The 26307-nt window shown below is 30.9% G+C and overlaps 1 protein-coding gene across 1 annotated transcript; it reads right to left on the bottom strand.

Annotated features, from left to right (window-relative positions):
- Positions 1-1097: 1097 nt before the first annotated feature.
- On the bottom strand, positions 1098-26267 carry LOC139487925 (general vesicular transport factor p115-like). The gene is made up of 23 exons (XM_071273163.1): positions 26001-26267; positions 23176-23262; positions 22760-22824; positions 21834-21907; positions 20962-21065; positions 20525-20683; positions 17871-17991; positions 17285-17475; positions 16712-16787; positions 16054-16118; positions 15547-15635; positions 15028-15182; positions 13378-13583; positions 11227-11337; positions 10779-10900; positions 8337-8518; positions 7361-7479; positions 6870-7008; positions 5748-5863; positions 5264-5482; positions 4519-4668; positions 3978-4139; positions 1098-3639 (listed from the first exon to the last, which is right to left on the bottom strand). Exons 1-23 carry the CDS (start codon positions 26064-26066, stop codon positions 3574-3576), a joined length of 2844 nt encoding a protein of 947 aa, XP_071129264.1. The 5' UTR covers positions 26067-26267; the 3' UTR covers positions 1098-3573.
- Between the last annotated feature and the right edge of the window lie 40 nt (positions 26268-26307).

Genomic DNA, 26307 nt, shown 5'->3' with positions numbered 1-26307 from the left:
CTGTCTCGCTCTTTGACTCGGTCAAGCGAGACAAAAAATCATGTCATGCCTGTCAGGCATGGTCATCTTTGGGTCATATCATGGGAAACCAAACATGTGTAAGTTTCAAATTAATTGGACTTCAACTTCATCAAAAACTACCTTAACTGAAAACTTTAACCTGAATCAGGTCAGACAGACAAACGAACAGACCAGAAATCATAAGGCCCCTAAAAATCTACTGCATCATAAGTTCAGCAAACCTTGGCAGGGTTTATGATTACCAGTTTGGGCTAATTTATGAGCTACATCTGATAGAAAATGATGTTATGCAAATGAATATCATTACATCTGATTACCTATTATGGGTTGAAAATTTTAATGGAAAGTTTAGCTGTTTGAAAATTGAATTATTATACAAATATGACAAAGCAGACCTTTCTGACTGAAATGTATCTTTTATTTCCTATTTGATTGTTCTAAAATCAATCAGTCTTGTAGATGTACATGCATATGTGGACTTGCATAATGTTAAATTTTAGCCAATGGAGCTCATATGTAGGTCAATAATTCAATCACGACCCAGAAGTCATTTATTACAGTTCACTACTATAATATTGGATGAATTCAGTTGAAGAAAATAGAATCTAATTCAATCAAACAATCATATGGTTCTTTACAAGTAAGATTTTATTTTTTATTTTTGGTGTTTTTAACGCCACTTTTAAGCATTTAGGCTATTTCGTGGTGGCCAGTTTTTATCGGTGGAGGAAGCTGGAGTGCTGGAGAAAACCATCAACCTTCGATAGGAAAACTGACAATCCTAGTCAATTAAGATTTGAGTCGAGTGCACCCACACGATTGGGGTTCGAAATTCACAACCTCGGTGTTGACTGGCTAGTGATTACAGTAGTAACTTCTTAGACCACTCGGCCACCAAGGCCCCTCTTTACAAGTAAGATCAAAGTGCAGATGTTAAGCAAATTACATAGTTATTAAAAAAAGTTTGGCATCCAATAGTTCCATTTCTACCTTATTGTTTATACATGCCTCAGATTAATTCTCAGAATGTACAGTGAAGTAGTACCATTAAAGGTCTTTAAGTAACAAACACTAGCTAAAATTCATTAACATTTTATTAAGTGTATAATTTTATACAACCAATGTAACATAAAAATATTTCTTTAAACATTTGAATCTCTAAATAATATGACAAAGTATCATGCACAAACACACACACACAGACACAAACAAGGGCCTTTCATGAAATTAAATAACTTCATACTTTTGTACAATGGTTGTATTTATGCAGATGAAGGTTTAATTAACTAACATATTTTATATGTCTGAAGAATGACGAGTAGACTAAATGGAAAAAAAACCAACACAAAATGTGATCAATTTATTTTGACAAACCTTTGAAAAAGCACTTTCAAAATAACATGTAATTTTTACAGCTGAGGAAAAAAAGACACTGAACATTGTTACATATACACTATTATCTACCTAAGAATTGCTCTGCTACATTTTGAAATTTTTTGCATTTGAGCAGAAACGAAAAAAATATCACAGATTTTGTAGAAAAATATAGATTATAAATATCTAAATAACATAGTACTTCACAAGTTTAGAAATAAATAAACTTATTGTTGGTTCAAAAACATTAAAGCAGGAACATAAAACATTTATACTTAACTATACACTACCAATAAATAAAAGACTTCACTCAGTTTCATTTTTTGAATTATCATTTATACATCAGCTTAAAAAGATTTTTTTATATTAGTTTATCTCTAGAATGGTCTGTCCAGCAGTAGAATTATCCCACTTTAAGCTAACAAAAGGCTCCATCACTCAGTATATATAAAGCAGTGCTATGGTTCTACATAATTTGCCACTAGACATTAAGCAAACAACAATTAATAAATAATTTAACTACTTGACAGAACCTTCTCCATTTCAGCCCTTCGAGTTGTGGAATTTAACATTGGTAATAGATTGGCTGGTTTGAAGAATTGATGTCATTTAAAAGACATAAAAAGAGGCATAATATGTGATGTTTTGGTTTTACACAGCAGAGATAGAACCTCTTAAATAAAATCATGTATATTATCATATCGTGGATTCATTTATTTTCATGGGTACCATTTTTAGAGGATTAAGGAAAACTTTCATGCTCATTGATATATCAATTGGTGGTTTTGCACAAATCTGCATACAAGCCTATATAAAATATGTTATTTGGTGAACATTTAATTTCCTGGTTCACTTGTACCCACGAAATCCAGGAAAATTGGTATCCAACTAATAGTAATGAATCCACAATATGTACCAACATCCCTAACCCCTTTTTCCCTTGATAAAAAGAGCTATCCTTTTTAATGTACTGGTTTTACAAAGCAAAAAAAAAAATCAATCATGTATATTCAATAACTTCATAGCTATCTCCAAAATCACATTTTTCTGTTCATAAGTAAAATATTTAACAAAAAAGATGAACTCTATCTATGCCCTTTTAACTAAAGAGTACCATTTACACCTAAAAGCAGAATATTATTGCACTCACTCTTACTATTATATTTGCTTAACAAGTGCAAAGTGTGGTATGACATGGAAGCTCTCTAAATGAAATTCTTGCTCTATCCCTCAAAAAGCATATTATTTTGGATATGTTTACCATACACTCTTTATCATTTAATGCAAACCCTGTTTAACTACTCTCAGACATACATTAATGTGTCCATAAATAAGGAATTACTGTTGCTTTATTCAATAAAGTTGAAATAACCTTCAACTGATCATTATAAAAAACACACAAACAAATCATATCTGCAGGCAAGATAAAAAAAAATAGTTTCAGCTTGTATTTTTAAAGAAGGCAAGGACAGACATGTGTTAATATATTTCTATCTATCTCTTTGACTTTATCTTGGGCCTTTAATATGGTTGGAATATGGATAATAATTGTTAAGCTTCATTTTTATTTCAAATTAAATGTAAGATAGATATAAATTGGTGCATATTCATATTCTGTTATGATGCTTATTCTAATTAGTTAAGAATCGTGTTTCATAAAAAAATAAAGATTGCAGATAAAGATTTTAATTATTAGACCAATATGCAATGCATCTGTGAATATCTCAAATTTCAATATCATTAGTTTTATCTACATTATATAAAGTATTAAGATATTTAATATCTGTCTTAAAATTATACTGAATATTGTTATATAATTTGAAAGATTTGAAATTCTGAATAAAAAATTATCAAATGAGAAAGTAGACTACATACCTTAAATGTAATTAGCAATTACAAAAAAAAATCTTCAAAATTGCACCAAAATAAACCCCAGAATATGATATGCACTTCTACAATTTGCAGGACACTAAATAGTTTGTTTTAAAATAACTATTTGCCCTTCAGATATTAAACTTTGGTAACAATCAATCAAGTACATTTCATTGAATATTTTTTATTTGCCAAGTTCACAAGTATCCATCATAGATATCTTTTACAATTCTAGCTGCACACTCTCTTGGCCCCATACTCTTACTGGTTACACAGTAATTAGATTGCTAGTCTTTTCAATGTCTATCATGATTCTTCATCTTCATCATCTAAATCATCTCCTAGATCATCGTCATCATCATCATCATCCACCTAAAATTAAGGAAGAAACACAAATGTATTTACTTAAAATGCAGTTGAAATATATCTTAATTAACATTTAAAATATAATTTGCACCACCAGAAACTCTTTTGATAAGATACACAAATGATAAAAACAAATCCTGATAATGTACTGCATTCAACATATATTTGAAGGCATCTGTTATAATCTGTTAAAGAATAATAATCACTGGTTTCATAAACAATGAAATGATACCAGTAGTACACCTGCTTAATATCATATGAATAAAATTACTGTTGAGAACATAGGGGACACATTTAATTTGATTAAAATTTTGAATTTCTTCATGAAACTTATTTGGTCTTACCTGTTCACCTAATTCCTTCAATTTTGTTTTATATTTATCTATTTTGGTATCTTGATCTGCTAAGAGAACTAGTAAATCTTCTTGTTCTTTCTTCAATGTGTCCAACTCATCTTCTACTCCTAGCCTATCATTTTCTATTGATTTCTTCTCTTCTTCTAGTTTCTAAATCAAAACGCAGAAAAAAATGAAAATATGAAAATAAAGTACATCAAAAGAGTCATCATATGAATCCTAAAACTCTCATAAAAAAATATTTAAAAAGACATCTTATCAACACGATTTCAGAAGTTACAATACTGTTGTGTGAAAAACTATTCCTAGGTTTGGTAACTACATTATTAACAAATGCATGTAACTTGTAAGTAAAGTGACATTAATGGACTCCCTTATTTGGTTCAATACACCTCAAACATTATAATCAATGTATTCCCCTGGTTACCACAATAAAAGGTAAAAACAATTTGAACTTTCAACTTTGAAAAAGAGACAATTTAAGAGAGTTATAATTTTTCAATATGTAGACATATTTAAATATACTCACATTATATTTATCTATTGCTTTGAGATTTTCTTCGTTAGATTTCTTTATTCTTTCCATCAGTTGCGATTTTTCCTCCTTTAACTTATTAATTTCCTTTTCTAAACTACTTGTATCCACTTCTGAATGACTATTAACTACAGCTGTTTGTTTCTGAAGTATAGAAAAAGAATTTGAAAAAAGAATGCTGAAAGAAAAGTTAGTGTCCAATAATAGTTATTTCTTTTCTAAAAAAATGCTGATGATCTTTTAACTGATTGAAAAAAAATCCACACTGCAGAATTACTTCATATAGACCTGATGGTTTTCATACCTGCAGGCAAAAATGACTTAGATTGATTTGGCTATTTTTTAAAGGTCCTTTTCAGTCATGAAACTTATTATTAAACAGTTATTTTGTTATTTCAATTTGAAAATTAAAACTTTTATAAAATGACAAGAGACTTGAAATCAAATTACAAACAATGAAAATGTAGAATTATTGAGCAAAAGATGAAAAAATAAGTATGCAAGCTAAAATAAACTTAATGTATGCATTGAAAAGATGTCTTTATTTGACAGTAAAATGGAGAAAAAGAAGAAAATTCAACATGTTTTATTTATTTCAAAAAGGTATGTTCCTAGCTTCAAATAGATATAAAAATATCTAAAACAAAGTTGGCAATTCAATTTCTTGAGCTTAATTTATGTTTCATTCCAGTGACAGAAGTACTACATAAAAGTAAAACCAGCAAGCTTATTAACTTACCAAAGTTTCCACTTCTCTATTAGCTTCATTATATTGCACTTGTAATCTACTAATTTCTGAGTCTTTATTTGTTATAATTTGTCTACATTCTTGTAAATCTATATTTAGTCTATTAACAGTAGCACTTAAAACTGCTATTTCACTAGGATTATTTTCTTTATTTTCTTCTGTGTCATTCTGAGTAATGATCTGGGCTTCAGCTCTTGTCAAATCATCTTTCTGTAAGAGAAATTTTCAAAATGTAAGATTGCATCTTTTTGTTGTTTATTTTGAAATTAACAATTGATTTCCTAAATACATGTATAAAATTAAAGTTCTGCCTATTCTTGTTGATTTCAATGTAACAAATGTTTTTTTTGTAAAAGTTAAAATTGAAATCAGTGAATGTCCACCTTTGTGTGGAAGACTAATTTCTCGACTACATTTCATTGTATTCATATCAATATAAATCATTTGGTGAAATTAAATGTTACATTATACTCACTAATCTCCCTAGAGCTGAGTCTTTTTCTGTTAAATTAAGTCTAAGATTTTCCATTTCTTGTTGCAAAGAACGTAATTCTTCGTCTTTTTTACCATCTTCAACAGCAGGACTTGGTGCTACAATGAAGATTAATACTAAATTTGCAAAAGTACATGGGAAAATTTGTAAAGTGGGTGAGTATATTATAAATAGGAAGAAAAAAGTGTATCAGATCATTTAGATGTATGCTTTTTATAATTCAACTTATAATAGTGCATAAAATGTGAAGATAAACTGACAAAAAAAGAACAAATTTAATAAAATCCATACTAAGCCAATGTAACATGAGCAATTTCACTTTACTAGACAGCCAATGTCCTCAAATTTGTGTGAAAAAATGTCAAAAAGTACTAACTATTCCAGATAAACTGAGTTTATCATTAGTTGAGGTCACTCAATTTTAGTTTTTCTATGTATTTTTTGGGGGGAAGGGGAGGGGAGTTGTTATTGTTTGTCAGTTTGTCCCTTTTCTCTTGGCAATGGTGTTGATTGGTTTTCTTTAACTTTTGTTTTTTAGTCTCATATCAGATTGCAAGTTTTGTTTTTTGTCAAAGGTAGTTTACAATAAAGAGGTGTATTTTTTGTCATATCAGTGTTCCCTCATAAGCCTATTACATGGTACAGGTTTTTCTCATTGCTGAAGGCAATACTGTAACATAATATTGTTACTTCAATCTACATAATTTGGTACCTGGTGGATAGTTGTGATATTCACAATCATACCACATCTTCTTTTAAACTGTGGTCACATCCACTTGAATTTTAATACATGTTCATTTTGATGTAGTTATTTTAAAATATATACCAAATTACAGTTTTGACCCAAATTTCAAAGTTAGCTCATCATAGAAATATATCTGGTTAAAGTTTCCGATTACTATATTTAGTCATAAAGTTGTGGTCTGAACTTCTTGAAACTTATGCCCAAGTTCATTATGATGTTGATGTTCTTTCAAATTGCAAAAAAAAATGGAATATTACCAGAAAAAGAATGTCCCCTTCTAGTACAGGTGGTGCTTATATCTTAGGTGAGACATAAAACAGAAAAGGTTGCTGATAAATTCTTTCTATGTAAGTTCATACCTTTTTGAGCCTTTAAAAGTGCATTTTTATCTTTAAGTTGTTGTATTAAATCTTTCATTTCTCCAATTTCTTTTTCTTGATTGGTGTATTTTTGTTGAATGATTTGATAAAGCTGTTTTGTCTCATTTAATTCTTGATCCTGAAAAAAGAAGGATTTTAATATTGAAAACAGAAATGACCTCAATTTTTGACACAAGATAAATTTAAATAGCCATAAGTTATTTTCTTTTGCTTTTTACATCATAAAAATCAGAGTTTGGACAAGTACTTGAAGATATGATTATAACAAGAATAACTTTTTTTGTTTCTTTGTCCTCATCAGGTTGATTTATAAAATGTTTTGCAAATTAAGTGAACATAGCTTACACAGAAAATAGCATCCGATTTATTATTTGGGGTTTTTCGTACATGACTTGGTTGTTGTACATACATTGATTAATTTCCTTGTAACGAGATAGTTGGCCTTGTTAAAGGTTTTCCAAGTACATTACCTGTTCCTGAATTAAACCTTTATATTGATTAACCACTTTTTCATGTTCCTGCATGCTTGCCATTTTCTTTTTACTCTCTTCCATGAAAGCTGCTGATGACACTGCTTTCAACACATCAGCTGTAAAGAAATATATCACAATTTAATAATGACAACATCATCAATAAGGTTTGAGTTAAACTTTAAATAGGTAAATGTGGACATTTTAACCTCAAAATTAATTGAAGTTGAGACAAACATGTGCAACAGGAAAAGCTTTAAAGCATGCAAGGACTTAAATAGAAATAAGTTCTATGCATTTTGTGATTAAGAAAGTTACAAACTTTCCTTGATTTTGATGTGCACTTTTTCATCATTACATTGTTTTTCTAAGGTAGTGATTGTATGGTACTATAGATGTGGACAATAGAGGTATTAAAATTATTGAAGTGGTCAACATAGGCACAACAATTATGTTTACAACGATAGGCGATTTAAACATGTTGCAAAGTTAACTTTTAATGGATTTTGCAATTCAATTTAAGTCTTTTTTGGTCGTATAGCTCAGGTACTGTAGATTTATTTATTTTCGTGGGTACCAATTTTCGTGGATTGAGGAAAACTTGCAAATTCATGGATATTCGATGTCGTGGTTTTGTCAAAGTCAGCATACATTCCTTTAGACAATTTGTAATTCGTTGAACATTTGAATTATTTGTTCCTCTGAACCCACTAAATTCACGAAAATTATTAATCCAGAAAAACTTTAATCACACCAGATTTGAAGTCTAGTATTTATACATCTTTGGTTTTTCATTTTTTTTTATTAGACATTAATACTTAAGGTTAATCCTAAAAAGCACTTTGGGAGACGCCCCAAATTTACCAAGTGTTATTTCTTTCTTTAAACAATGTAAATAAGTGGAACAAAAAATTTGAATTGTTTGTTCATCTGCAAACGCAATATAGCCTAGTTTAAGAAGAACAAAGGTACTTACATTCCAAGGATTTAAATATACTGGTAAATTCATAATCAAATATAATATCGCTGGCTTGTTTACTATTAAGGTGTGGTTTCTTAGCTGCTTTTGTGTAGCTTTCAAATTTTGGTATTTGTGTTAATTTGTCTGTGAATGTTTCTAATCCTATTCTTCTTTCTATAATCTGTCGTAAAGAGGCTCTGAAATATATAAAGAAAATGAAGAATGGTTATATGCATGAAGACATATTTACAAATGTCTTTTTTGAAAATTGCATTTTTACAATGAGTATGGATACATTTTTTTAAATTTGTTTTAGATTATCAGTTTGTCCATCAATTAACGTAATGCTGTAAAATTATACCAATGTATAACAAGTGAAGAATGTAATTCTTTAAGCAATATATCTTCTGGTTGTAAAAATTGGCAGCATGAGTGCTGAAATCCTTTTTCTTTTATTGGTTTTCTTATATTTAAGAGATAACTGTATTGTATTTGAAGCTTTAAGGACGTCCATCGGTAGTTTTACTGTTGCAAATTTAGTGTACCTGGCTACGTGTAGTGGAGATAGGTAAACGGGTATTTGTGACAGTAAAACTAACGATAAATGTCCACAAGGCTTCAAATACAATACAGTTATCTTTAATCTAATGCAAAACAAGTTCATAATTAAATTTCAATCATTATTTCAGTGTAAAATCTTCATTAAACAAAATTCCACGAAAAGATGTTATCTTCTTTGGTCCCTACACTAGGTGACGTCATAGGTATGCTTCCGGCATCAAACATAAACACCAGGCGTTTCCGGCTTCTGTGCCGCTTCAAAATGTGATAAAATTTGATAAAAAGAAGATTTTTAGGTGCAACATATGAGTTTTTTGGCTTATTATTGTAGAAATTACATGTCAATACATTCAGCAATTCAAAATGTTGAGTTCCTTAGTAACAGACAAGGAGATAGAGAATTTTACGCTAACTGTCATCCAATCAAAACCATTGATACAAAATAATTGCATTAGAATCTTTTATGCTCATTTGTTATATTGTTAGAATGATAAACTTAAAGCATGTTAGTGCATATATATACATTATCATTTTATTTAATATAACACCCTTGCAAAGGTTGAACATCCATAATGAATGACAACTGATTAAAGGTGTAGTCTTATAATTTAAAATTTCCAAATAAAAATTAATTGGCTTGATATATATTCAGTCTACATGACATGCATTGTAAAATTTATACTGAAACAATATTTTTCATTGATTTTCTTTTCAAAATGATTTTTTAGTTCAGGTTAAAATATAAATACAATGGCTAATCTGTAGCTATCTTAGCTAAATTCCTGAAGTAGCACGCATTTTCATCATATGACCATGAAGCAGGGCTTCCAAAATGGTCATATATTCCGGTCATTTGTATAATGTCCGGTAAAAGTCTGGCTGGGCAAAGCATGAAATGGTCATATACTTTTTAGTTTTCAAGGCTTTTTCGATCATTTTTACATAATTCACGATCTTTTTGACCCACCCTTTTGCCTTTAACATCAACACATTTCCGGTCATAAATGTGACATGATGATTAATTACTATCAAATCAACACCTAATCCAATCCTTTCTAATTTTAATCAAGGCTAATTAGTAGTTGGACAGCTGAAATCTACCTGTTCAGGTGACAGGTGATCTATATTCAGTACCGGACATCGTATAATTGATCGGTCTATTCACAATTTTTTTCTTACTTTTCAGCAGTTTGTTTCTAATTGATTCAGTCCAAAAGATTAAAATTATTAGAAATTAGTTTATCAACATGATTTGATGAAAACTTTAAAAAGGTTTTAAATGAAAAATCGTCAGACTACGTCGTATGAACTAGAACACGTGTGCGCATGTGCACAGGTGGGAAATTTAATTATACATCGTACATTTCTTCAAAAATGCTAAAATTATCATTGATACCTGTATCTAACATTCATTTCAAGTATTTTGTTGAAGAAATAACATGGAAAGAGCTTCTTCACTCAGTCGTGCTTTTTAAACATACACAAATTTTACGTATCTGTTTATGGTCCATGTTTTACCATTGTCAAGTCAACATCCGGTTAGAACAAGGTGAAAACTAAACTAAAGTTTTTGTACAAATAAAAAGTCTAAGGCAGATATGAGCACGCTGATGTGCACACTTTGAATGATGCACTGCCAATTTAACAGTTACATCCGAACATCAAATTCATATCATATCAAAGTAAAGTTTAAAATTGGTTTTTTTTAATGTAATGTCAATCATTGGAATGGCCATCTGATTACCATAATTGCCTTTTGTGACTAAGTCTTAAGGAATTAAAATCGGGATCAGATATGAAATGTCCGGCTGGCTCAAATATTTTTTGGAAGCCCTGCCATGAAGCTGAATTCAAGTTCACACAGTTGCACCCAAAATGTATGACAAATTTACTCACCTACTAAAGGTTTCATTTTGATCATCATTATAAAGACAACATATACCCAGCAGGAATGCACATAAACCTTGGACTAACAATTCATGTTCATCACTGTCAGAGGCGGATACTTGGGTTATGAGCTAAAATCAGCAGTTAAGGTTTAAAATTATATTCATGAAAATTTAACAAATTTAGATAGCTTAATGCCATTTCAATAACGGCATTTCAATCAGGTATAATTGATTATTCTCATGCTACAATTCCAATTACTAATCATTTTGATGTTTTTACTACACACTAATATGCCTGTCTCAAGTCAGGAACCTTCTAATTGTTTATCATTGTTTCTTTTTTTTTCTTCAGTAAGAAATTTGAGTTGATGACAGATCCTGATAAACTCTTGGATTTTTTTTTTGGCAACTAGGCTAAAGACAATTCAGACCTTTTCTATGAGTTAAAAGGATACAAATGGTACATTAGCTGTACTGGCAAGGAAATGTGCTACTGTTACTGTACTATCTGCTAACCAGGCACTTAATAACATCAGTAATCCTACACGAGTCTGCATCTTACCTCCCTGAAAAGAAAACAAGTCCCATAATAACATTAATAATCACAACTCAACATTTGTTATACATGTACATGTATATATCCACTCTATAATTTTGCATTTTCTTGGTCTCTGAAGTTCAAAAGATATAGTAAAAAAAGTTGTCCATGTGGGAGATTTGAAGTCATAAAATATGTTTTTACACACAAATTTTATTTGAAAAAGTGTTTGTAATAAGTCAGGAAATAATCAGACTTTGCCTTGTTTAGCATATTCCACTTGTAATTCAAAGTTTCAAAAATCGGCTGCAAGTGCCAGCTCTAAATGGCACTTACACAGAACAAATCATCATTGATGATGTTGTACATCTGATATGGAGTCCTTTTGCTCAATTGTACTGAAGAAATATTTGACAAAATCATTGAGATTCTAATATCTGTTTTACTGGTACAGTTCTATGGCACCAGTAAAACTGCATTTGTGACCATCACATCACCTATTGTGAAAGTTTCATTGTTAGAAAGATAAACTTAACGCACATTTGTGCATAAAATGTGCATTCATGTATCTATATATCATTCTATTTGGTATAACACCCGTGCAAAGGTTGAACATCCACAATGAATGACAACTGATTAAAGGTGTAATCTTACATGTTAATATTAATAATTTTAAAGCATTAGATAATTCAACATACTACTGTAAATTCAGAAACTATTGCAAGGTTAACGCAAATAATGTGACTATACTGAGTATCGCAAAAATAGTAACTCACATTCTAATATATGATACATATATCTGTATGCATATTTTCCTGAAATCGCAATAATTGAACTCACAGTTTTGTCCATTCTTCAATTATAAATGCAATAAATAATTTCTGAATTTACAGTATTTAATTTGAAGTAATAGCAAACATCGCAAAGTTGTCTGACAGATGCAATGTGCTTCCATGAAAAAACTCACTACTGCCAAGCAGTTGACCAATCAAGCAAAGTAACTCCAGGAATCATATGGGGACTTTTTGTTTCAATCAAAACAAAAATTATATCCTCCTGTAAGTATTTTTGCGAGCAAAAATTGTTGCACGACATTCAAACACATTTGTTGGAAATGTCCATGATCCGTTAACCATTATGAATAATGTATTAAAAAACAAGTTGAGTTTGATTTATAATTGTTTGCAGTATAATACATGATAAAGGCACTTCTAAGCCATACCACACCTGTTTACTACATGTTTAATATAGGTCTTTAGTGTGTTTATCTTCTGCTGGTGACATCTACTGGAACAAAGATCTACAACAATGTAGTCTTAACACACCAATGACCACACCTGACTTTATACTATAGTATAAGAAGAAAAAAAACAAAACTATTTCTGATCAAATAAGAGCCAACAAGAATGATTGATTGTTGGTTGCCTAATGTCCCGTGGCAAATATTTATGCATGTTCAGGTCACACTTAGAAATAGCTGTGATAAGCAAACCCCCAGTAGTGAATAACAGTATCTAAACACAGAATGGAGATGTCTTACAAAAGTCAGAAAATCACTCATTACAACTTATTCCTGTCCAACTGCAAATTCAATATAAATTCTTTCTCCACAGCAGTACTTTCTAGAGAAATGTGTGACGAAAAAAAAAAACTTAATTCAGCAGATTGAAAATTCTAATATCGGAAAACAAGAAGTGCCAGAAAAATCAGATAAATGCTCACATCACAAATCATCACTGTCAAACAGCTCAGAAAATATGAAGTAATTCTGTTTAGAAGTACCTGAAAACAGTAGAATAAAAGATCATAAAAGTTTGATCTATAAATGTTTGCAGTATAATACATGATAAAGGCACTTCTAAGCCATACCACACCTGTTTACTACATGTTTAATATAGGTCTTTAGTGTGTTTATCTTCTGCTGGTGACATCTACTGGAACAAAGATCTACAACAATGTAGTCTTGAAACACACTGAAGACCACAGCTAACAATATAGTACATGAAGAAAAATTAATAGGTATTGATGAAAAAGAAAACTAAGCCATATTATTTGTATGTGAAATTACCTGTGCCAAAATATTACAACACTGTTGTAACAATGATATTGGTGGATTCCCTATACTGGTTGCTAACTGAACTCGTAATAACTGTTCCTTTTGAGATGGATTATCTTCTATAGCATGGAGTAAAGCTACAGCTGCAAACCAATTAGACAGGGAATCTGCACTAAACAATCCTCCACACAATAGTTGACCAGCAGTTATTGTGTTTACTGAAATAAAAAAATATTACCATAGCTGAAATAATTGCTATAGGTAAACATTCTAAGGTTAGGACATTGTGCAACAGATGCTCTCTTTTAAGTTAGTTTTTTTTTTGTAAGGTTAAAGACTAGAGGCTCTAAAGAGCCTGTGTCGCTCACCTTGGTCTATGTGCATATTAAACAAAAAACACTGATGGATTCATGACTTAATTGTGTTTTGGTGATGTGTTTGTAGATCTTACTTTACTGAACATTCTTGCTGCTTACAATTTTCTCTATCTATATAGACTTGGCCTTTTAGATATAGAGGAAAAAATTTTGTAAAAATTTACAAAAATTTATCAAATTAATGAAAATTGTTAAAAATTGACTATAAAAGGCAATAACTCCTTAAGGGGTTAACTGACCATTTTGGTCATGTTGACTTATTTGTAGATCTTACTTTGCTGAACATTATTGCTGTTTACAGTTTATTTCTATCTATAATAGTATTCACAATAATAACCAACTAGAGGCTCTAAAGAGCCTGTGTCGCTCACCTTGGTCTTTGTGCATATTAAACAAAGGACACATGACAAAATTGTGTTTTGGTGTTGGTGATGTGTTTGTAGATCTTACTTCACTGGACATTCTTGCTGCTTACAGTTATCTCTATCTATAACTAATTTGGCCCAGAAGTGACAGTTGAAAATAATTTGTAAAAATTTGTAAACACAAAAATTTACAAAACTTACAAAAATTGTTAAAAATTGACTATAAAGGGCAATAACTCCTTAAGGGGTCTATTAACCATTTTGGTCCTGTTGACTTATTTGTAGATCTTACTTTACTGAACATTATTGCTGTTTACAGTTTATCTCTATCTATAATAATATTCAAGATACTAACCAAAAACAGTAAAATTTCCTTAAAATTACCAATTCAGGGGCAGCAACCCAACAACCGGTTGTCTGATTCATCTGAAAATTTCAGAGCGATAGAGCTTGACTTGCTTAACAATTTTACCCCGAGTCAGATTTGCTCTAAATGCTTTGGCTTCAGAGTTATAAGCCAACATCTACATTTTACCCCATTGTTGTATTTTTAGCCATGGCGGCCATCTTGGTCAGTTGGTCGGGTCACCGGACACATTTTTAAAACTAGATACCCCAATGATGATTGTGGCCAAGTAGTTTCAGAGGAGAAGATTTTTGTAAAAGTTAACGATGACGACGGATGCCAAGTGATGAGAAAAGCTCATGTGGCCAAAGGGGCCAGGTGAGCTAAAAAATGAAAAATTTGAAGGATACCGAAGTATACCAAAAGTACAATGTAAAAAGAACTGTAAAACAATCAGTAAAGAGTTTTAAAAATCAATAAAATCTTTGTAAAACTTAACATCATTTTGAAACACGTACATTTATATGTGTAAACATATGATAATATAAATCATGTCAATAATAAAACTACAAACCATCAGATGATGTAGGAAGTAGTGTCTGTATTATCTGTGATTGGCCCACTTCATTCTTATACAAGAAAGACTGGAAACAATATAAAACAGAACATCTCAACGTAAATGGTTGTTTCTCATTAACCATGGACATCAGTAAAACTACTATAGCTGGTCTGAAATTTAAAAAAATAGTATCATAGCATCAAACTTCATCTTTAAATATCTATTAGAGATATGAATGTTGAACAAATAAGTTATAACCATAGTTATTTTCCATTGAGCTTTTTCAAAATTCTGACATTTGACAATTTCAAATTAAGGCAAAACACTGATTCCTTGCCCTGGTTTCTCTTCCTTTTTTTGTAATGTTTGGTTTATCAGCTCTTTATTTTTATTTTTAAGTTTTGGATTTTTCATATATTTTGGTCTCAAGTTGAAGAGACATTTATTGTTGAAATGTGCATTTGGCATATAGTAAAATTGGTATTTTAAGTTACTGCTGAATACTTTTTTTTATCTAGGTATGATTATTCTTACCTTGGTGGTGTTGAAGGTGCTAAAACTGAAGCAAAATATTCCTGGTTCTGTAAATTCCCTCTTATTACTTCTGACACAGTATTTATTGTCTAAATTAAAAATAGTAAAACATGGAGTAAATATCAATAATCATGAGATATATTCATACATTATCAGTAGTAAATATAAATATCTGTCTGCTAAGATTTCTTTGTTCACCGAATATTTGTGTGTGTTGTCAATACTTACTCCAAGGTTTACAATTTGGTAAGTAATGCTAACTCTAAATTCTTTGCATAAAATTTCAGTCTAATATCACACTAATATATTTTTTTAGGAATGATGTAAATGTCAATGACATTAGTTCATTTTTTTAGTTGTATAATTTTATCAGCATCATGTTAAATTTGCACCAATTGGTCAAAAGCTCAATGACACACACAAAAAAAGTTATGAAATAAAGAAAGTCTATCCATAATCTTGTTCTCTAAATGATTGAAACAGTCTACAGACATGTAGCAATGTTACCTCTGTAAGTACATCTGCTGGAACTCCACTTGCCATAAGAATTGTGCATAATTTCATCAATAAACCTAAAATACAGAAAAAAAAACATGTTGAACCTAATAAACCCAAAATACAGAAAAAAAACATGTTGAACCTATCTGCAGTACACTAATTTTGCAAGTATGCTTTTCATTCAATATCACAGTTGATTTTTTTTCATTTGTAAGAAAATTTGAAATCAGGCTTTTGAGTCAGTAAAATACAATAGAGAATGGAAATGGGGAATGTGTCAAAGAGACAACAACCCAACCAAGGAGTAAAAAAACAAGTATTGAAACCTTAATGTTTGTTTTTTTTTTTTTTTTTGAATGGCTTTCAATCTAAATATCTCAAGTACTGTAAATTCAGAAATTATTGCGTGCATTTATTATTGCGATTTTGTCATTTTACACTTGAATGCGATTTTAATTTTTACGATTTTGAGAAAAAGTCAGGCTTAATTCAGTGAAAATATTACAAAATGCGAGTTTTAATTATTGCGCTTACAACTCAGTCGCATTATTCGCAATAATAAAAACCTCGCAATAATTTCTGAATTTTCAGTATTTAATTTTAATAATTTAAAAAACTTAAAGTTCTGTTGTATAGAAATGTTATTTGCGTTATATAAACTATTTACCACACTGAAACATAGTTCTCTGACAGGCTGCTGTTTGCTGCTGGGGATTATTTGGTGATACTAAGTTTCTGACTAGCTGTAAAATAGGTAAATCCTAACCATTAGTCTGAGATTTCAATAATATTAACCAGCAAAGAAACATGATTTATTCCTAAATTTTAAATTGAGAATGAGCATGATGAGTGACAAAGGATAAAACAAAGACTTTTAAACAAATTGATTTAAGAGGTTTCTGTAAAAAAAATCTAGGAAATCAAGTTTGTTACTTACATCTTTTTAAAGTTGACTTAAGATTTTATTTGTGCTGATAGCAGATCTTTGAAATCTTCTGTTCAATTTATTTACAACTTTATTTTCAAACACTCAAAACATTTAGAGCTTGACAAAATCTACAGAGACCTGTCTTATGTTTAAGACCATGTAAGTTGACCTCTAGGTGTCTAAGTTATTTTTGGTGTTGTGTTGACAAAATAGCATAATTTTCAAATCCCTATTTTGCATATTCTTCAGATACACATAAGCTAAAAAAAATAAATAATTCACTACTAGACATATAAAACATTATGAACTTACCCCTAGCATAAGATGTATATTGGTAACTTTCTGTGCTGACCATCCTGCTTGAGATCTCTGAGCCTCAGAATCCATATCAAAGAATGGCGTTAATCTCTGTATAAAACTACTCTCCCGGAAGAAATTCTGATTAGATATGTTACCCTTAAGTAAGTTCGTCAACAATAACAAACAATCCTCTACAATTATACCTGAAATAAACAATTAATACATTCTGAGAAATGTTTTAAACTTTTTATGTCACATTAAAGTTTGTCTATATTTCTAGTGTTCTTAAGTTCAGATGGTGAAAATAAAAAGAAATGTATTTTTTCAGTAGGCTTAACAGGTGCTTGTCAAAGAAAAATCCTTCCATGACAATTATCATGAGCGTAATCTGAAGTATATTTTTGTATTGAAGAACATATTGTAATTATGCATGCATTTATTATTTGATTTTTTTTTAAGAAAGGACAAAAATGGGAGATTAACTATTGTGATCTCTGGGAGATATGCATTTTTACAAAGATACATTGTACGTATGATCACATGACAAAGATACATTGTACGTATGATCACATGACACATGAAGAATAAATGACTTTACCTCCATCACTGTTTCCTTCTTCATCAACAATACTAAACAATCTTTCGAAAGCATTCTCAAAAGCTACAATCTTCTGTATATTCCCATTGTTCCTGGTTAACTGGATTAGTAGTAATAAGGCCTGTAGAATAAAGAATGTCATATTCATCTATCATTATATAGTGATGTGTTCATGTCTGTAAGAGTGTATATTTTTTTGTTATTTTAACATATATTTAGGATGACTGGACAAGACAACCATTATTGCCTTACAAAAACTGAAAATAAGTCTGTGATTTAGTAATTAGGTAAGCTGTCAATGATGACAAAATGATATGCATCTATGTAACTCTTCAATAAATATTGTCAAATCCACTTACAATTAAATTGGGACAAAAAAAAAGTCGTCATAAAATATGTCTGTCTAAATGATATACATATACACGGCTGGTAATCTACACACACAGAACATTTGGTTCTGCAATAAAAACCGTGAGAGGATTTTCCGGTTGTGCTTGAGTGGAGTAATTGTCACCGCTTCAAAAGGTATGTACATTTCTAAATCTCAATTTTCTTATTCAACTGATCAAAATATTGAAAATCGGAGAATGCTATGCTGTGGTGAATACTTTAAAGAAGAGATAAATGTATCATTTACTGTTGTACGTAGAGTTGAACTCCTACAAAATCAGTTGTCCCACAAGAAATTGCCTAAAAAAGTGACATTTCAATTTTGAATTGGTTCTATTTACAGACGGTGAGACCTACAAGTTCAAACTTAGTTTTTTTAGGGCAATGGGTATGAATGTTGTTTTTGGCGGCGTGTTTGCTGTCCTGTGTTGATAGACGTCTTAATAATTCCAAAAACAACATTTTTCCGTGAAGTCATGCGTGAGGGGATCGGTTCTGATTGAGGACATCCTGAATGCGTGAGGGGAAGTACAAACATTTTTTTTAAATCTTTGGCTTTGTGACTTTTGTTGACTCAATAAATGTGATCAATGCTGATTAAAAGCACAGATTTATCCTTATACTTTAATAGACGTAAACTGATCACTGATTCAATGAAATCAAACTATTAATTGTTTGTTCAATTTCAGAAAATGCCATTGTTCAAAGGAAAAAGGAAAAGAGGACTGAAATTGACTCTCTACAAAAAGCAATGGAGATACAAGTTATCCCCGCCCACGAAGCGAACTAAACCCTCTGGGAGTAGTCCTGTCGTCAAATATACGTCACAGAGATCACCACACATATCTAAGAAAATGATATCGCCGATGAAAACTTATTATTTGTTTAAATAAGTCTGGACATTGAGGCTCAAGCACGAGAAAACCGATCCCCGCGAAAAAGTGACCGGACGAACAAGTTATATATAATACATAAAAATAGTAAAATGCGAATTTACGATGACCCATAACGTTACAGTACAACATAAGAACGAACTATAAAAATCAGTTGAAAAAAGCTTAATTAAGATTCATGTTATACACATTTACGAAAGGGGTTATCTCCCCTTTCTAAAAACACAAAATTTGATATTTGTTTAAAGATTTTGATTTATACAATAAATCACCAAATATTCTTTATGTGAATAAAGTCTAACTATTGAATTGCAAATCTGTCTCCAAATTTGCAGATGTGGGCAAATAATCGGTCTAGTTTTTACTTGTACCAAGAAAACAAAATCGTTGACAACATTTTTTGTCTTTATTCTTCGTGAAACATATTATTAAACCTAGGTTCCTACAATTATTTCAAAATCCAATCTCGTTAACTTTTTTAAGCACACTCACAATGTGTTTTTTCATGAACAATGTAGCCAAATTAAGGTAAGTTTCAACGACTGATAGCTTGAATATAAAGATAAGATTTGTACCTCCCCTCACGCATTCACGATGTCCTCAATCAGAACCGATTCCCTCACGCATGACTTCATGAAAAAATGTAGTTTTTGGAATTATTAAGATGTCTATCAACGGCGGACAGCGCACACGCCACCAAAAACAACATTCATACCCATTGCCCTAAAAAAAACTAAATTTGAACTTGTAGGTCTGTAAAAAGAACCATTTCAAAATTAAAATGTCACTTTTTTAGGCAATTTCTTGTGGGACAACTGATTTTGTAGGAGCTCAACTCTACGTACAACAGTAAATGATACATGTATCTCTTCGTTAAAGTATTCGCCACAGCATGACATTCTCCGATTTTCAATATTTTGATCAGTTGAATAAGAAAATTTAGATTTAGAAATGTACATACCTTTTGAAGCGGTGACAATTACTCCACTCAAGCACAACCGGAAAATCCTCTCACGGTTTTTATTGCAGAACCAAATGTTCTGCGTGTGTAGATTACCAGCCGTGTATAACAAAATTTATCTTTATTCTCTATTGTCAGTAGTGAAACTTAACATTTAAGAAAATATACTTAGTTTTCACATTTGAAATGTTTTACATTTGTCATTTCTGGGCCTTTTATAACTGACTATGCGATATGGCCTTTGCTCATTGTTGCAGGCCATATGATGACCTATAGTTGTTAATTTCTGTGTCATTTGGGTTCTTGTGGAGAGTTGTCTCATTGGCAATTATAACAAATTTTCTTTTTTATATTAATAATTGTAGTTATTGTACACAATTACAGTATTTTACTGTATCCCTATAACTTACATCATTTCTAATAATTTCTCTACTATCTGACAGAAGATCCATCAATTTAGATACACCCATAGGACTAACTAGGATACATTCTTGTAGCTCTTTACATCTATTTGTTAGTAATGTTGTAAGTAGTTTTACAGTTGGCCATCTCACATGGAAATCATATTCCTGGAAATAAAATATAATGACTTTCTACAGCAAAGAAGATTTTAGTTCAAATTACAAAATTACAGAACTACGGTTTTATCTTGAACACTAAATTAAAGCCATTGTTTTACTCTATTATATTTAAGTAGATTCTATATTTATCTGCAGTTTCAAACAATTAGATATATATGTAAGGTAGCAATAATATAAAAGTGACCTTTTAGATCTAGTGTTTTATGATGGGGCAAAAAATTGTTTTGTAAACAAAATGTGGATGCATACATAATCAAATTTCTTACCTCTAGCATAGATAATAGGAGAGATATATTACTGGGAGTCTTTGTAAATATTTCTGTAAACTGAAGTCCAAGATCAGTTTGTACTTGAATTGGCGTCTCATCATCTGGACAATAAAAAATACAAACAATTAAATGAGCAGTGTTAAAATTGCATTTATCCCACCAACAGAAAATACAACAGATAAGAGGAAATCACTAGTGCAATAGTATATCACAGTAGCATGGGTTCGAATCCCGGCGAGGGAAGAACAAAAAATTTGCGAAAGCAAATTTACAGATCTAACATTGTTGGGTTGATGTTTAGACGAGTTGTATATATATATATATATTTTATAAGTATGTCTGAGTCCGTGACAACTCTACAACAGATGTATATATATATACGACTCTACGAGTCTAAATTGAAAACTACGTTCAAACCTATGATTGAGTTGTAGAAGGGTCTAAAAACAGCACAAACAACATTTTCCAAAAGACCAAAAAAGTGAATATATATATATATCAAAATTAAATTAAAGGGGGATAGTGGTAGGATAAATAAATATTCTCATATTTCAAATTTAAAAACTGCAAAATTACATAACATACAGATCACAGACATCAACATTTTTTTTTTAAATATTTTACAATTTAAAAAAAATATCACATACAAATGGATATAAAACAAACAGCAAATCTAAGACTGCATTTTTATATCTGAACTAGAGTTCGACTGGTTCAAATATTTTTAGGAAGCCCTGATATAGATGCAAATTAACTATTGACCAACTAAATTAGATTTTTTATAAATGCATCAACCTGTTGCACCAATTCCTTTCATATTCAATAAAACAAACATTTATCCAAAAATATTTTGACAAAACATGGATTACCTTCTTCTGACGGTTCATTGGACATGATGTTACATAAGGCATCTAAGGCATAACCTGTAATCTCTGCATCACTCCTACAATTACAAACAGTATATTATATTTTAGAACAGATTCTAAAGTATCGTTCTTCTTAAGCTTTGGGTACAAAGCCATGTTCTAATTCAAATAGAACATTGGCTGCACATGATTGAAGTCACAATTGAAATTGCAACGTCAGATGAATTTTGAACAACGCCAGAGATCCAAATGGACATTTATGTTAATGTTGCTCACTAGGCAATTAAATGTAAACATTCTAAAAGTAAGTTTAAATGTTTCTGTTCTTTTTTATTGATAAACTGCTGATTTTCTATAACGTTTTTGGTTCATGAAATCAAAATGGAGACATTCTGAGCGTCTACTATAGGTCAGCTTCGAAGTGAAAAAGTTCAAATATTCCTATTAGAATCGAAATAATTCTATCCTACCATGCTCTATGCTCATTTTAACATGGGTAGGCATTATATTTGAAAACATTTAATACCTAGATAACCCTGGGTATTAAGATATTAACAAATATAATGCCTACCCATGTTAAAATGAGCATAGAGCATGGCAGGATAAAATTATTTCTTAAATAAAGAATAGTCATTATTCCAAATAAGGGTCATCATGGTCATTAATGGCCAATATAGTTTTCTTAACAAAATTGCAAGCAAATTGTTATACTAGAGCCATAAACATGTCAAAGTTTTCAAAGATACCAGGATTTAATTTAATACGCCAGACGCGCGTTTCGTCTACATAAGACTCATCAGTGATGCTCAGATCAAAATAGTTATAAAGCCAAACAAGTACAAAGTTAAATGTTGTCTTTTTTTAAGTTTCAATATAAATGATCAATGATGTCTCATGAATTTTGTATCATATACTATAGTCATACCAACCTGTCAGTTTCCAATGTTTTTATGAGTATTTCCATTGCTTGTGTCCCAACCTCCAGTCGAAATTTCTATAAAAAATGTAAATTTTGTTTCAAGTAAATAAATATTGCACTTTGTTCCTAGAAAATAAAATTCTTGTACATTTGTTAAATGTCATTTTCTTTTTCCCACTTTTTCCTGTTAAAGGAATTTTTCAAATCTTTTTAAAATCATTATCTTAATTTTAAAATCACAATGATTCAGATCAGTATCTCTTAAATCCAACAAATAATAATTATGACCTAATAGATATATTTTTCTGAAAGATAAAAAAATTTAAGACACCAGACTTAATTGGAAGAAATTTATAGCTAGAATTGTTTGTTTTGATTTTGATACCAAAAATAAATAAATCGTTTGCCACTCTTATTACATTGTACCTTAGACATTGCTTTAAGTGCTCGGACGGCATCTCGTCTATCATCCAGTAATGTTGAAGATTGAACTCTGTCCACTAATCTTTCAACCTAAAAACAATATATTTTTGATTCATTAGTAAGTGTATTTAGAAATATAGTTTTGTGTTTAAAGTGGGTACTAATGGCTTTGTACATTTGTAGTTTAAATCTATATATACAGGGGCGCATTGCATTTGCGCCAATTTTTTAAAAATCCAATCTTTCATTTGCGCCAAACATTAAATACTTCATTTGCGCCATTTTACAGGTAGTAAAGGAAACGAACATTCGTCGCTCTATCGTGAATTGATTAAGATTTGTTTTTACAGTATTACTGAGAGTCACTTAGGTTTGAATTTATATAGTGTTCACATTTTAGATGTGTCAAGATGGACATTGTCAATTCAGAGACAAACCAAGGAAATAAGTCTTATCATATACATGTATGATCTGAAAAATTAAGACAAGTCATTAAGGTGTCCCAAAAAACTTGCAAAGGTTGAATAACTTGTAAAGACAGAATACCAACTGACAACTAAACAATTATCAAAACTTTGAACGAACGCAACCATGGGGTACACCAGCAGAAAGTATAATATCAAAAACGCATTGAAAGGTTTATTTATGGTTTTATGATGACTGATTTCTGAGGAATATGTTTTGACTAACAAGAACTTTATCAACAGGGTTTTTGAAAGATTTTTTTTTTATCAATATCTGTATTAACCTGTATCATGCGTATTTACCTGAAATATTGGCGCAAATGAAAGTTCAATTTTTGGCGCAAATGAAAGATTATTTTGGCGCAAAAGCAAAGCACCGATATACAGCCTTCACAGACTAAGGATGCATTAGTACTTAAAATATTGTATAAGACACCTGTCTATTGATGAACTAGAGGCTCTAAAGAGCCTGTGTCGTTCACCTTGGTCTATGTGCATATTAAACAAAGGACACAGATGGATTCATGAAAAAATTGTGTTTTGGTGATGGTGATGTGTTTGTAGATCTTACTTTACTAAACATTCTTGCTGCTTACAATTATCTCTATCTATAATGAACTTGGCCCAGTAGTTTCAGTGGAAAATGTTAGTGAAAATATACAAATTATATGAAAATTGTTAAAAATTGACTATGAAGGGCAATAACTCCTTAGGAGGTCAATTGACCATTTTGGTCATGTTGACTTATTTTTAGGTCTTACTTTGCTGTACATTATTGCTGTTTACAGTTTATCTCTATCTATAATAATATTCAAGATAATAACCAAAAACAGCAAAATTTCCTTAGGGCAGACAGATCTATCCTCATAATTAATTTTACCCCATATCAGATTTGCTCTAAATGCTTTGGTTTTTGAGTTATAAGCCAAAAACTGCATTTTACCGACGACAAGTTTGCCTTTGATGATTTTTCCCTGCTTAGCTCAATTTTTTTTAATAGTGTTCAATGTTTCATCTCATTAATTCAACAAAGAAACTGATTGCGCAAAGATCTAAGTATTTGGGCAAGGCCTTCAAAAATTGCTCATAACAGACAAATGGGATTTTCATTGTCCATGAAATTACACTTACATTCCGACTTTCAATAGACGACCAATCAGTGACCTGAATTTACATGAACTATATTTAGTCACAGGTAAACACTGATTTGACATCCTTGTTTATCGCGACCGCGACTTTGATGCAATACATTTTAAAAAGATTTTTCTTTTTGAATTTAAATTTTTGTCTGTGAAGTAGCCAGTACTTGGAGTCACGGTAAATTGCTGATTTTTGGTCAGTCAAGAACTTGCTTTCAATTCGCCACCTGGGCTACCACAACTGAGTAAAAAGATCGCCCAGGTCAATTTCTGGTCGCCATTGGCGACTGGACGACCGTTAATTTTTTTCCCTGGGCAGACAATTTAAAATTCTATTAGAGCAAAGAAATCCTAAGAACTTAAGAAAAGAAGAAAGGATAACTTTTGTACCTATATATAGGTAATTAATCGGAATGTCTAAGGGACATAACTAAGCCATATTTTTTTTTACCTATACAAGTAAATAAAATTCACTTGTATAAGTATATTAATATTACTTCTATAAGTAAATAAAAATAACTTGTACAAGTAGTACCCCTGACTGAAAAATATGACGTCATAACAGAAAATAACGTCAAAATGGAAAAGTTATGATTGTTGTAATGACTGTCAGTGTCAGGAATATGTAAATTAAGGAAGAAAACGTTACATGCTATAATAATACACCTTATCGCTATTTGTCTGCCATTACTGAATATCACACGGGTTCCCGTAAAATTTTGACGTCACAAAACAAAATATCTGACGCTACAATGGAAAAGTGATTCAAGCGGCCGGGTCAGCCAGGATTAGCGATAAGGTGTATGTTATCGATCTGTTTTAAGCCCATGTATAAACATGACCCGTCACAAAGTTACACTACAATATAAGAAACAAGTGACATTCCAGCGTTGTGTTCACGCCATATTTAGCATCACAGATTTCCAAAATGAAATAGCGATAAGGGTAAGGTAAGGTGTATGGTACACTCCCCCCCTTTTTCCTCCCTGTGTCAGGGTTGAACCCGAAACCTTCAGTGCAAACTCTAACAGTCCTAACCACTAAGCCATACACTCACGTATATAATTGATACTTAAATATGATATAACAACATATTTTTTTCACAAAATTATTTAGGGGGTTGAGCCGGTAACAGCCGTTTGCAAACAGTTGAAGTACAGGGTGATAGCGTTATTAGACTTTTTCTAAATTTGCTTAAGATATATGTTATTCATTTTCTACTAACAGTATCTGCTCCTGTGGGTTGTACGCCACCCTGTGAAGGACCTAAATATTTTCGAAAATAATCCATTTTGTGATTCGTGGCTTCCGGAGTGTGCGCATGCGTATTAAAACGTGGCAATCTCGCAGTAAATAAATATAATAGTATGTTTTGTTTATAAAGGATTTAATAAACCACTGAACGAATGTTTGTATCGAAAGATACTCTAAAGTGTCTTTGAAATATCTGAAAAAGAATTAATTCGAACTGAATTATCTACTTTCACTTTCTACTATAGAGTGCTGATTTTACTGTTGACAAATTTAGAAAT

This window comes from Mytilus edulis, chromosome 9 (assembly GCF_963676685.1).
Source record: "Mytilus edulis chromosome 9, xbMytEdul2.2, whole genome shotgun sequence".
NCBI classification, from domain to species: Eukaryota; Metazoa; Mollusca; class Bivalvia; order Mytilida; family Mytilidae; genus Mytilus; species Mytilus edulis.
The sequence above is the reverse complement of the archived record's forward strand: the minus strand, read 5'-3'. Positions and strand labels throughout refer to the sequence as shown.

Excerpts from the sequence above, each read along its gene's own strand:
- LOC139487925 (XM_071273163.1), bottom strand. The coding sequence starts at position 26,066 with ATGGATTATTTTCGAAAATATTTAGGTCCTTCACAGGGTGGCGTACAA. Across the intron at positions 23,263-26,000 it reads AACCCACAGGAGCAGATACT|GTTGAAAGATTAGTGGACAG; the intron begins GTTAGTAGAAAA and ends TATTGTTTTTAG. Across the intron at positions 13,584-15,027 it reads ACTTCCTACATCATCTGATG|TAAACACAATAACTGCTGGT; the intron begins GTTTGTAGTTTT and ends TTTTTATTTCAG.